Genomic DNA, 12,829 nt, shown 5'->3' with positions numbered 1-12,829 from the left:
TGATACTATCAGTTCAGCTGCAGGAGCTAGTTTGGCACCGATAGTAGCTTCTGGCATCCTTACCTTATCTATAGGAAGGGCTGTCATCCATTCAGCTGAACCAGTGGAAATGTTTTGATGGAATTCTTTAATGCAGACAAGTCCTAAATAAGCAGCCATCCTATGAAAACTGTGACACTAAGCTGCAGAGCAATGCACATGACAAGTTTCAACACTCAAGTTACTGCAAATTGTTTTTGTTATTGTTTTTAATGTAAAAAATGCTATGAAACCATGACAACCTTATCCCTAAATTTTTGACAAGATATTTAAAGGCTATAAAATCAAGTATTCATGTACACATTTTAAAGGGATATCTCCCTTTAAAAAAGAAAAATGTGACTAATAATGCAACCACCACCTAAAATTATAAAAGACCAAAAAAGTTGTGTGTTTATTTTATTTGTTTACTTTGTGCATTTGACTGTACTTTCAGTATAGCCAGTTCCTCCTTTTGTGTTCCTGGATCTTCACACAGTAACAGGAATAAACATTTTAAAAAAGGTAGGAAAACTGCTAAGACAGAAAGTTGGAAGACCTCTCAGCAGCAAATTTAGTACCTGAAACTACTTTTAATTCATTTTTTAAAGCTGACTACAGCAAAGATTTTTCAAAATAGTAGCCTAAAGTTGGGCTCCCAAATTCATACTAAGGCAATTACCTCATTTTCAAGAGCGCTGAGCACCCAAGAGGAGGCTGCTACATACTCAGCATTCTTGAAAAATGACCTAGGTGCCCACATATGGATTTAGGAGCCTAATTTAGGCCACTGTATTTGAAATTTGTGACCTAGATTTCAAGTGTATATAGCAGAGGTGGCCAAAATGAGCCTGAGAAGGAGCCAGAATTTACCATTGTACATTGCCAAAAAGACACAGAAATACATTAGCAGCCCCCTACATCAGCTTCTGCCCTCGAGCCCCCCAGTGCCTCCCACAATCAACTGTTTCGCATGTGCAGGAGGCTCTGTGGGAGAGGGGGAGGAATAAGGGCATGGCAGGATTGGGGGAAGGGGCAGGGGCCTTGGGGGAAGGGATGGAGTGGGGGCAGGGCCTGGGGCAGAGCAGGGGGTTGAGCAGTGAGCACACCCCCCAGCATGTTGGAAAGTTAGCATCTGTAGTTCCAGCCCCAGAGTCACTGCCTATGCAAGGAGCCGCATTTTAACCTCTGAAGAGCCACATGCGGCTCTGGAGCCACAGGTTGGCCACCCCTAGTATATAGTCTTTATGTAGTTGTCTGTAACCTATTTGTATGAGCGATGTACCCTCACTGCCTCCCGACTGTATCTTGATCTCACCCACCGTTCACCCCGCATTGGGGACATGACAGACTGTATATGGTATATGCTGCCCAATACCAAAATACTGACCCCTCCCCCATAGTCTGTATGATATCCCCGATGAAACAATAACTGATGCTTTAAACTTTCTGTATCGTTTATTTTCAAATATTACTCATTCCACAAAAGCTTGTTTATAAAGTTTTTTTCAAAATTCACACCAGAAAGACCTACACTTTATTGTAATTTATACAGCTAAACAATGAGACTGCATTTAGACTCTCAGTAACAATTATCTGTTGGAAGCTAGTTAGTTGCCAAGATCTAAAAACCCTCAGAATGGTTTACCAACGTCGACAAATCTTTAACTTAGACTGCACACACAGCACCATACTTACAATCACACCATTTCATATAAACCATCACCTTGACTTTGAACACCATCTACTTGATTTATACTGAATTCCTCTAGCGTTGCAGTCCAACATCCTGTTTACTCTATGTGAAGAGAGCAAAGGTCTATTCAGAGAATAATGTCTCTCTTAGATCTCTCCAGCTGGAGAGGATATGCTATTTCTATTTGCTCCCAACTAAAGCAGCTCCTGCTAGATACAAAGTGGCAACAAAACAACTACATATAGGACTATTATACCAGTGGTTTTCAAACTGCGGATCACGACTGGGTCGTGGCGGCTCTGGTGGGGACCGCCAATCAGGCCATTAAAAGTCCTGTCGGTGGTGCTGCCCAGCTAAGGCAGGCTAGTCCCCACCTGTTCTGACACCGTGCTGCGCCCCAGAAGCAGCCAGCAGCAGGTCCGGCTCCTAGATGGAAGGAAGGGGAGGGCCTGGGGTTCCACCCACTGCCCTCACCCCAAGCACCAGCTCCGCACTTCCACTGGGGCTGGTGGTGTTTGCAGTCAAGAGCCACGCGGAGCCACTTACGCACCTCCACCTAGGAACCGGACCTGCTGCTGGCCGCTTTCGGGGCACAGTGTGGCCTGCAGTGCCAGGACAAGCAGGAAGCCTGCCTTAGCACCCAAACTGTGCCACTGACCAGGAGCCACCCAAGTAAACCCTTGCCCCAATCCCCTGCCCCAGCCCCCCACAAACTTGGAGCCCCTTTCTGCACCCCCAGCCGAGAGCCCTGACACCCTCTCGCACCCCAACCCCAAACTCCCTCCCACACCCTGAACCCCTCATTCCTGGCCCCACGCCGCAGCCCTCACCCCCACATCGCAACCCTCTGCCCAAGCCCTGAGCCCCTCCCACACCCCAAATCCCTCATCCCCAGCTCCGTTGGGTTGTGGGAATCAACAATTTTCTTCAACTGGGGTCTTCAGAAAAAAAGTTTGAAAACCACTGTTTTACATTACAAGTGCTTCAGGACTGATAGACATTAGTTCAGCAACATGCTTTGGGAGAGGAACATGATGAACTCGTTAGCTCAGAGGATTTTGAGTCAGGAATGCTGGGTTCACCGGTGTTATTCAGGAAGTCAGATTAGATCATCATAACAGATCCTTTTGGCCTCACTCTATTAGGATTTCCTCTTATATGCACAAATTTGTCAATTATGTATATTCCATGGACAAGCCATTAGGAAAGCTTTTGGGAGGGAGCGGGGGGGTTTAAAAACTTTCTTCAGTAGATGAGTTACTACCTTTAAATGTATTTGAGTTATGAGGCTCACAGCAACAAATATAATTTCAACACAGAACATGTTGCTTTCTGTGAAATGGCGGTCTATGAAAGTATGCCTAAACTGCAAAAAACAAAAACAAAAACTCAAAGCAGCAAGTCTCTAAACCCGGTCAACTCACTCAAGCTCACACTACCCGGCTAAAAACAGCAGTGTAAATGTTTGGGCTGCAGATGGGCTCTGAAACCCAGTGGGGGTGGAGAGGAAATGAGGGTCTTGGAGCTTAGGCCCCAGCCCAAGCCCAAATGTCTACACTGCTATTTTAAGCCCAGTAGCACGTGCTCTGGTTGGCTAATCTGGACGCAGAGACTTATTTCCACAGGTCTTTTTCTGCAGTGTTAATATATACTTAAAATTCCTAGCAATTCATGGCTGACCTCTGAGTTTACTTGGCATATTTGCAGATTAACTACCCACGATACAAGACACAGACACTTGTGCGCACTCTATTTGGCACACAGAAGTAAGAAGACTGGAGGTGAACACTATAGAAATACAGATAAGCTTGAGCAATACAAGACCTGGAATCTACTCAAAGATGTGAAGTGCTATGGAAAAGAGGTTACAAACAGATTTGTCATGGAATGAAATTAAAGCTAAATCCCCACGGCCATCCTTACCCATATGCAAACTACGCAGCTGTGTAGGGCACCAGGAAATTTGCGGATGTGTGCTAATCCAGTGGCCAGCCCAATCCCCGGCCGGCTGAGCCGCCAGGAAAGCTGCCCCCGCCCCTGCTCCGCCTCTTTCCCAAAGCCCCCACCCCAAAATCTCCACCTCTACCCTTTCCCACCCCGCCCCAGCCCTGCCCCCACCTCTTCCCCCGAGCTACGTCTCGGGGGACTGCAACAGGGGTTGGGCATGCCCTGCACTCACTGAGCAGCGAGAAGTGGTGCAACCTGGCCCCAGCCCACTCCAACGGCTCCCAGCTGAGCCACCGGTGAGTGCTGGGTGGCAGTTCCCTCCTGCCCCCCAAGTCCCAAGGTTGGGAGGCAAGGGAGCAGAACAGAGCGGAGCGGGTTGGGGCCAGATCACTCCACTTCCCGCCACCCTATGAGTGCAAGGTCAAGCCCGCCCTGCAATCACTGGGTGGCGGGAAGTGGAGTCACCCAGCCCCAACCCACTCTGCCAGCTCATGCTGGGGGAGTAGTTCCCATCTGCCCCCCCAAGCCTACTCCTGCCCCCCACAGACCTTGGGTGCAGCCCCACCCCCCAATGCCCCCTGCAGACTAAGCCTTTGTCTAGCTCCTTGGTCCTATACTTAGTATTTTTACAAGTGACCACTTTATTTACCATCTAATGGTGCTACCACCTATATGATCAAAATATTTTAAAGAACAGCTACACTGTTTTTTTATTAACTGTACTACTCCTAACATTAACTGTAAATTTGGAAGTCTCATTTTAAAAACCCTTATTTTAAAGTGAAATCTATTAACATCGGTATTTCTTTTCTGGCTACTGTAGCAAGTAACTGAAGACACCAGTGTGACTAACATGCACTCTCAGGAGGACTAAAAATTCATTGGCCATTAAGATGTGTTATTAATCATAATTGCCTATTTTACTATATGTTGGGAACAGCGTCCTAAGATGGACTCCTTATGTATCCCACTTGAGAATATCAAGCAAGAAAGATACCATACCTTACTCAACAAGGAGTCCTTAAACAGATTTATTTGGGCATCAGCTTTTGTGGGTAAAAACAAAAACAGGTTCCCTTTTCTTTCTTGATCTTCAGGTTAATTTTCTATTCCACACCATATAATCTGATTTTACCCACTGATCTCTGACATGGGATCTTGTCAAATACTTAAAAAAAAAAAAATTAAAAAAATCTAGCTCTCTTATAGTCATTGTATTTCTCATCTATAGTGGTGTATTTAACAAGAACTTCAACAGGTTATTCTAATATGACTTCCCTCTACCTGAAGCCATGCTGGCTACTCTACAGCGCTGATTGTCCAAGGCTTACCAATATACTACTTAAAATAGTTTCAAGAATTCTTTTTTCCTCCCAACACACAAGTCTTTTGCCTATAAATTTTCTAGTTTCTTTCTTGACCATTTGCTGTAATGAAATTGTGTTTACCAATTCACAATCCTCAAATCTCTCTGAAATGTAGTGACCAATTAAAAATTCACAGATGTCCTAGTTAACGACTTCCTGCCTGCTAGATGATACCAAGAGTACAGTATTCTTTATTATGGTGGGTTTCCCACCCCCACTCCACTGCAGTGGTTAGCTATTGCCAGTAGATGGTGCAATTTGCTACAATATTTTGTTATGAATTGGCATTTTTTACATTAATGTCAGAGGCTCTTTTTGTTTTTGATTAAGTCTAAATTAATCAAACTTCTTTTAAAGCTCATTATGTCACAATATCTGACCTACTGCTCTGTCAGCTTTAAGAGCGCCCAACTGTTTTAGAATCTGTTAGTTGTATACTACAAGTTCTTCTGTTGTCGAAGGAAAATTAATTCCCAACCTGATCATACGTCCATTCTTTTCCTCTCCAAAGATAGTAGAAAATGTCCATACAGGGGAATAAAAACTTGCTTTGGAAAGATGTTAGCTTACTGTTACACCTGTTATCAAAGCAATGTCCCACTTAGGTTCTGAATTCTCTGACAGCGGGTGAAGCAAACCTTCCAGGAACGAGACAATTTGCAATATATTATTTTTGTCCCACCCCTCACCATGTTCTAAATATAACCTCAGATTCTTGTGCAAGGCTCTCTGGGCAAATCATTTATTATTATTTTTGCAGTCCAGAGGAAACTACACAGCTACGAAAGCATAGGAATGATTGTTCATCATTCAGAATCCATCCCATACTATCACAAAATGTGAAACAGGATAACACTACCTTATTTGGTTGTCTTTTCCAGGTCCGCTTTCATCAAAAAGATAACCCCTAGAGGCCTCAGCCCATTGGGCTAAACACTATACAAACATAACAAAGACAGTCCTTGCCCGGAAGAGCTTATATTCTAAATATAAGAGAAGACAAAACAGTGAAAACAGACAGGGCAGGATTTGAAGGCATCATGGCAGAGGTCAGATTTAAAGAGGAGCTAAGAAGATTCTGAACTTCATCCGTGGATCAGATTCAGCATCCCTGAAGTACACATTTTAAAAGTTACTATACCAAAATATCCTGGAAAAACAGCACATGAACAATTTAGTATTTTCACTTCTAGGCCCTCTCAAAAGATTAAATTGATGGCAAGCAATGATAATTAAGAGCAATGTCCTCTGGATTCCAAATATCTATTTTCATTCCTGTTATCTGGTCCACTGACAAAACTTAAAATAAGAGTATACAGGACCTGCAATGCTGTGTGTTCCACTATGGCAGAACTAGCCAGCAGAGGGACCATAAGTCCGTCAACCCCCTTCCCAGGGTGTGATGACATCTTTGAAATGATCCAATGTACTACCACTCAAACAAGGACAAAAACAAAGAGCCAGGTTAATTTCAGCTCCACTGAAACAAAAAAAATGAACAAAAGTGTTTACCAAACAAAAGGAGGAGACTGGTAGGGAATAAATTGAAGCTTTTATACATCGTACTGAAAATACAAAAATTTAAAAACATCAAATAAGCTAAATCCAACATCCTTAACATAGCAGGGGAGGACAGGGGGGGAAGAGATATCCAGGTTTGTACAAATTGAACAAATTTGAACAGATTGAACTGCTCATGAATTCTCCTCATTAGTTTGCTTTAAAGAAAAACATTTTGCAAGCTGATTGTCACGGATGTGGAGAAGGATCATTTAGACATTTAAGATTCCCTCTCCATCCCCTTACAAAGTCAATATAAGGTAATATTTACAAAATGCTTTCAACTGATTTTTAAAAAAATTATTCCTAACATTATTTTATAATCCAGATTAAACAAACTATGCTTCAAAGGACACAATCAATTTAAACACACTTCTGCATGAAAATGGTGTACTTACTATCATTACAAGTAACACTCAAGAGGACAAACTGAACAAGTTTAGAGAAAAATATTTCTGTTCTTAAGATTTATTTACTTTGAGTATTTGCTAGTGTATTGTTGGGTATAGCCACTTCCACTGTTTCCCTCAGCCGCACCCCAATCCTGCAACAGTTGTTCCTACAGGCAAAGCCCTGCATCTGCAGAGAAAAATGTGCAGGATCAGAATTTTAGTCAGTTTCCACCAGTTGTATAGGTCTTTCATAAACTAACGAGGGAAAGAAACATCTTAAAAAAACAGAACAAAACAAAAACAGGAAAATCTGGTTGTAAAACCATAAGAGTTGGCACAGGGACTCAAGACCAAGTACAGTAACTGAAACTTTTAACCAATTTTTTAAAAGAATTAAGTTTCAAGGTAATATTTTTAGGGATGCACCAATAAAAATGTGAAAATTCAAGCTTAAAGAGTGTCAGTGCCATGTTTGGCATTTCTTACTTTTGCAATTTTATAATAGCAACATAAGCACAAAAAAACAGCAATAAGAACACAAAGACTGCCATTAGACATTTGAATCATATTTTTTAAAGCATGCAATTTCTCCTATACCACTAATTTGTACTCTTTCCAAGTGTACATGTTTGGTCTAAGGCTCTTTTCTTGTGTGTCCCTAACACAGGCCTTACAATTGTATTGTAATAACTGCCTTGCACGTTGCTGCCTTATTTTTTAATATCTCCACTAACCAGTTTGGGGAAGGAGTTTAACTTTACAATGATTAAACATTCCGAACTATTTGCCTTGCGTAATTGCCAGAAAGATAGATAAAATGGGGTCATCACTAGATCCTAGGTTATTATCTATAAACAATTATAACTGTTTTAACACTTTTAAATATGTAAAGTACTTAAGTACTACGATGAATGCCAAACATTTTTATAGTTTTATGGCTACAATATGCTGATTTTTGTTTAGCTGAATTATCATTACTTCTGAAGCAGACCAATTATCCTAAACAGCTCCAAAGGCAATATCTATTTCAAATTGGCTAAACACAGAGGAAGTCATTTTAAACTTATTGTTTGTCCCTTCTATGGATTGTTTTCCCAAGAAGGTCAATGATGGATTTGGTTCTCAAAATATACAGGTGTCTGTTTATGGTTACCTGTAGTTTAGAAGGGTGCAATATCCCCATTGTTATGTTACATTCCTTCAAAAACTTTTGCGTGGCCCCAGACTTCTCCTAGCCTTTGCTGTGTAAATATGAGGGAGACACAAGGCTCTTTTCATATTTAATGTCTTAGGATCCTTTCATGTGCAATGAAAGCTATAATGATACAGATGATCTTACAGGTCACCTCTGCATTCACTTCTATATTATTAAGATTATTTAAAAGTAAGATCCCAAAAACTTTTTTATGTGAAAAAAAAAATTCTGTTCCTTAGACTAAGGGTTTACATTAGAAAGCATCTGAAAACCTTAATTACCCACTTGAGGAAGTTTTACGACTTTGTCACGACTGCAATAGATGGAAGGTGGTGGTCAACAACCACTGCATCAGAGATGTCACTTGAAGACACAGAGTTATTGCAGAAATCTCCCAAGTCCAAATTTCTTAAGAAATTAGTTCTCTATTTCCATGGAGCAGGAAAGAAAGCAAGCCCCGCTATTATTAACAAAAGAGGATGAGCTGAACAAAAATATTTAGCTAGCAGAGGTAGGGAAAAGAGTGGTGGGAGAACTATTGTGAAGGAAACTTCCAGCATAAATGAAAAATTCAAGAAGGTTGGAGCATGTTACCGATCTAAGTACCAGCACTATAGAAAGCAAACACTATTTAATTTTAAAAGCATCTGTGCTCATAGGATTAGAGTAAGAATCCTATGATGGTGGAATCTCCATCCTTAGAGGTTTTTAAGGCCTGGCTTGACAAAGCCCTGGCTGGGATGATTTAGGTGGTGTTGGTCCTGCTTTGAGCAGGGAGTTGGACTAAATGACCTCCTGAGATCTCTTCCAACCCTAATCTTCTATGATTTTAAGACACTTGCATACCAGGAACAAGGGAACAAATTCCCAGGACTTTTGTAACCCTACACTCTTACAGGACTCTTTGGGGAAAAAGTTATATGCCTCTATAGTGACTAATACAGTGCAGAGTCAGTACAGTAAATATAATGGTTTATTATCTTATACAACAGAAACACTCTAAATTATGACATTTCTTTATTACACAAATTTGGAAGTAACATATAACAGCAAAATAACATGGTTGTTAAGTGTCAAGTACCTTTCTGTGACTATTTACTGGCTTTATTCTCTTCAGTACTGAATGAAGTACCTTCTCCTTTCAGAAAACATTCCCCTAGTAGAGCGTTCTGACACATTAAGCATTTCCTGATCTTTCCTTCAGGTAATCACTGTAGAATTACTCAGGTTTCTGCTAGAAGCTAGCTTACTAGTATTCTGCAGTGCCATCCAGCTAATCCCAGTTTGATTCCTGGCCTATTCCTTTATAAATTATGAGTACTGCTCTCATAGAACATTCATCCCTTAAGGGTGAAGAAGTCATTTATTTCACCCATCTATGGAGATGCATTAGCAAGTACTGAACAATCCTGTGGAGTTCTCTGAACAAAGAAGGGTACAAGAATTGAGGTCCTTGATGGAGAGAAAGGTAAAGTGGGAAGAGGGAGAAAACAGAAGAAGCAGTACTTAAAATTCAGTGAGGGAAGCGGAGGACACTCCCAAAAAAATTAGAGATTTCATAAGACATTCACATTCCAGAAAAGTGCAAGGAATTCAAACAAGCATTACAAACTCTAAGAACGTTCAGTCTTGCAGTGTAGTGAAAGGGTAAAGGCTATCACTTCATCTTTAACTCACTCCTGTTTATGTCCAAGGTAGCACAATTCTCTATTTATGGGGGAGATCTCAGAACATGCATGGCCTGATTATACCATATATGCTAAAATGGCTACACAATACAGGATAGCTGCAGTGCCCTAGGCAGAGTGTCAGCCTTAATTTCAATTTGAATTTCATTGAGTTCAGGGTTTAAGTCAATTATATCATACGAACCCAAGTTCTTGCTTTTCTTTTGCGGCAGTCTTTGGGAGAGAGCCCTGCGCATTCACATGCTTGTTCATCCATGAATTTAAGCACAAAGCTATGTGGACTGTTTTTCTTCCCCCTTTTTCCTAAATTTTACTTGAGCATCCAAGAAACAGCAAAAACTAGTTCAGATTCAAAGCCAACACCCCCTCTCACATGTCTGCTGCACAAATTTGGGAAGAGGGGGCAACCCACCCAAGACCCCAGGTAGACAGAACACTCCTCGATTGCTGACCCGCCAGATATAGTCCATTCAACCTGCTCCACCCCTGCGCCCACCCAGGAGTCATTCCAGAGCACTGATCACCTGTAACAACCAGATCCCAGCCAGCGGGAGCCAAAGCGCACTACACCAACTCTGTACACAGCAACTGCTGAAATGTAGCCACCTCTGGGGAAGGCAGCCAACGCCGGGAGGGAGCTACAGGCAGGGCACCAGGCAACAACCAGCCCCGCTCATAGAGCTGGGGGTTGGGGGGTGTCAGCACCCACACAGAGCACCCCGCGGTCAAAGGCTCTGCCCTCAGCAGCTAACTCCACCCTCCCAGTCACCCCATTCCCACGCTCTCCCCACCATCACCCCAAACTTCCCCTCGCCCCGAAACCCCCAGGAGTGAAACCTGCTTCCCACCCGCTCCCCCTGCCCTCCAGAGCAGCTGCCGGGCCACAGTCAGCGCTAGACAGAAGCAAACCAAGCAGCTGCTTAGGGTCCCGCGCAGCTCGGAGACATAGGTGGTGGCTTATATGGGCTTGAGGTGCCCGGGCTCCAGGAATATTCAGGGCCGGGTGCCCTGCTCCAGCAATATTTGGAGCAGGGTCTTTCCCCTGGCCCTGGCCCCCACAGGTCTCCCCCCACCACGTCCCTGCCTAGAGCAGATCCCGGCCTCCGCCTTCCACCCCTCCCCCTGCATCCCCCCTTTGCCGCGTCCTTGCCTGCTCGCAGATCGGCTCCCGGCAGAACTGCTGTCTGCTGCCCCAGGGTCTCAGCCCCTGCCATCCGCTAATAGCAAGGCAGGAGGCCCTTACCCTGCTCTTCTGCCCTAGCCCTGAGACTCTCCAACGCTCCAAAACCTCATCCTCAGCCCCAACCCTCATGCCCCCCGCACCCTGATCCTCTGCCCCAGCCAGAGCCCTCATGCCCCCCACACCCTGATCCTCAGCCCCAGCCAGAGCCCTCATACCCCCCACACCCTGATCCTCAGCCCCAGCCAGAGCCCTCATCCCCCCGCACCCTGATCCTCAGCCCCAGCCAGAGCCCTCATCCCCCCGCACCCTGATCCTCAGCCCCAGCCAGAGCCCTCATCCCCCCACACCCTGATCCTCAGCCCCAGCTCTGAGTCCCCCTGCACCCTGATCCTCAGCCCCAGCTCTGAGTCCCCCCCGCATCATGAACCCCTCATCCTCAGCCCCACCCCTCATTCCCCTGCAGCCTGATCCTCTGCCCCAGCATACACCACCTCCCCCTTCCTACACCCCACCCGAGCCTGCACCCAAACTCTGTCCCAAAGCCTGCACCCCTCACCCCCTCCTGCACACCAACTCCCTGCCCTAGCCCAGAGCCTGCACCCAGCACCCAAACTCCCTCCCAGAGCCTGCACCCCTCACCCCTTCCTACACCACCATCAGCCCAGAGCCTGCACCCAAACTCCATCCCAAAGCCTGCAGCCCTCACTCCCTTCTGCACACCCACCCCCAGCCCGGAGCCCGCACCCAAACTCCTTCCCAAAGCCTGCACCCTAATCCCCAGCCCAGGACTTGCACCCCAGACCTCCCCCCTGAAATCCCACCCAGAGCCTTAGGCAGGTGGAGGCAGAGTTGGGGGGGGGCAGGTTCTGGGCACCACCAAAAATTTCTACAAACTTGCCTCCCACGCTCGGGGACTGTGTGTGCGGGGGGGGGGGGGTGGCTATTAATTTGTGTTGTGTGCAGAGGGAGCCCCCCGGTAATACCCCTGCTCAGGGCCGCCCGTGGGTAGCCCCGGCGCTGCGCCGGTCCCGTTAGCGGCACCAGGAAGCCGGAGCCGCCCGCAGCCCCGCGGATACCTGGAGATGAGCGAGGAGCGTCCTGCCCGGCCGAGCCCCGGCCCGCGGCGGGGGGCAGGGTCGCTGCTGCCCCGAACCCCCCGCGAGGCACCTGGACAGGGCCACCCCGGCAGCGCGCGGAGCAGGAGGCTGAGAGCGCGCGGGACGCTGCGGCGACCGGTCCAGATCATGTGACGGGAGGGCCCGAGAAACCCAACATTCGTCACGTGTGCCAGACTCCGCCCCTTTCCCGGTTCGGGTGCAACGAACTTAACTCCTCCTCTCAGGCCTCACGCGGACAGTGACAGGCCCCGCCCGCTCTCACCGCCCACTGGGTGCTTGCCCCGGCCTCAGAAGCTGACGAGCCTGGAGCGCTGCGCTCTGATTGGCCGGCAGAGTCGGGCTCTGACAGGCCTAACGCAGGAGAGTGAGGGACCCGCTCTCCGCAGGCGCCGCTGTCACGTAGGCCGGAAGCCGGAAGCAATATCCCCGCACCGGCCCCTCTCGCGGGCAGCCTGCGCCCGGGGCATAACCCTCCCCCCGCGCGAGCCTAACCCCGGCTCTGCCCGGCGGGGAGGGCCGCTCCCACTTCCTCCGTGGCCGCGGCGGCTCCGGGACACCGGGTGGGGCGGAGTGAAGGCGGGGCCCGGCGGGCGGTGGCGTGAACGGGGGGCAGGTGCTGTGCCTACACGTGGCGTTTACGGAGCCCGTCTGACTGCGGGGCAGCC

The 12,829-nt window shown here is 46.4% G+C and overlaps 1 protein-coding gene across 6 annotated transcripts in view; it reads right to left on the bottom strand.

Annotated features, from left to right (window-relative positions):
* Positions 1-12,202, bottom strand: part of RCBTB1 (RCC1 and BTB domain containing protein 1) — a 53,750-nt gene extending 41,548 nt beyond the window's left edge. For 2 of the 6 annotated variants that reach the window (XM_030564721.1, XM_030564762.1), the window contains exon 1: positions 6,351-6,442. In XM_030564721.1, coding sequence (XP_030420581.1) covers positions 6,351-6,437 — 87 coding nt within the window. In that variant the 5' untranslated portion in view covers positions 6,438-6,442. Of the gene's footprint in view, positions 1-6,350; positions 6,446-7,064; positions 7,151-12,122 lie in introns of those variants that run through there. The other 4 variants (XM_030564793.1, XM_030564742.1, XM_030564753.1 and 1 more) reach the window with 4 other exon arrangements.
* Positions 12,203-12,829: the final 627 nt, after the last annotated feature.

This window comes from Gopherus evgoodei, chromosome 1 (assembly GCF_007399415.2).
Source record: "Gopherus evgoodei ecotype Sinaloan lineage chromosome 1, rGopEvg1_v1.p, whole genome shotgun sequence".
NCBI classification, from domain to species: domain Eukaryota; kingdom Metazoa; phylum Chordata; order Testudines; family Testudinidae; genus Gopherus; species Gopherus evgoodei.
The sequence above is the reverse complement of the archived record's forward strand: the minus strand, read 5'-3'. Positions and strand labels throughout refer to the sequence as shown.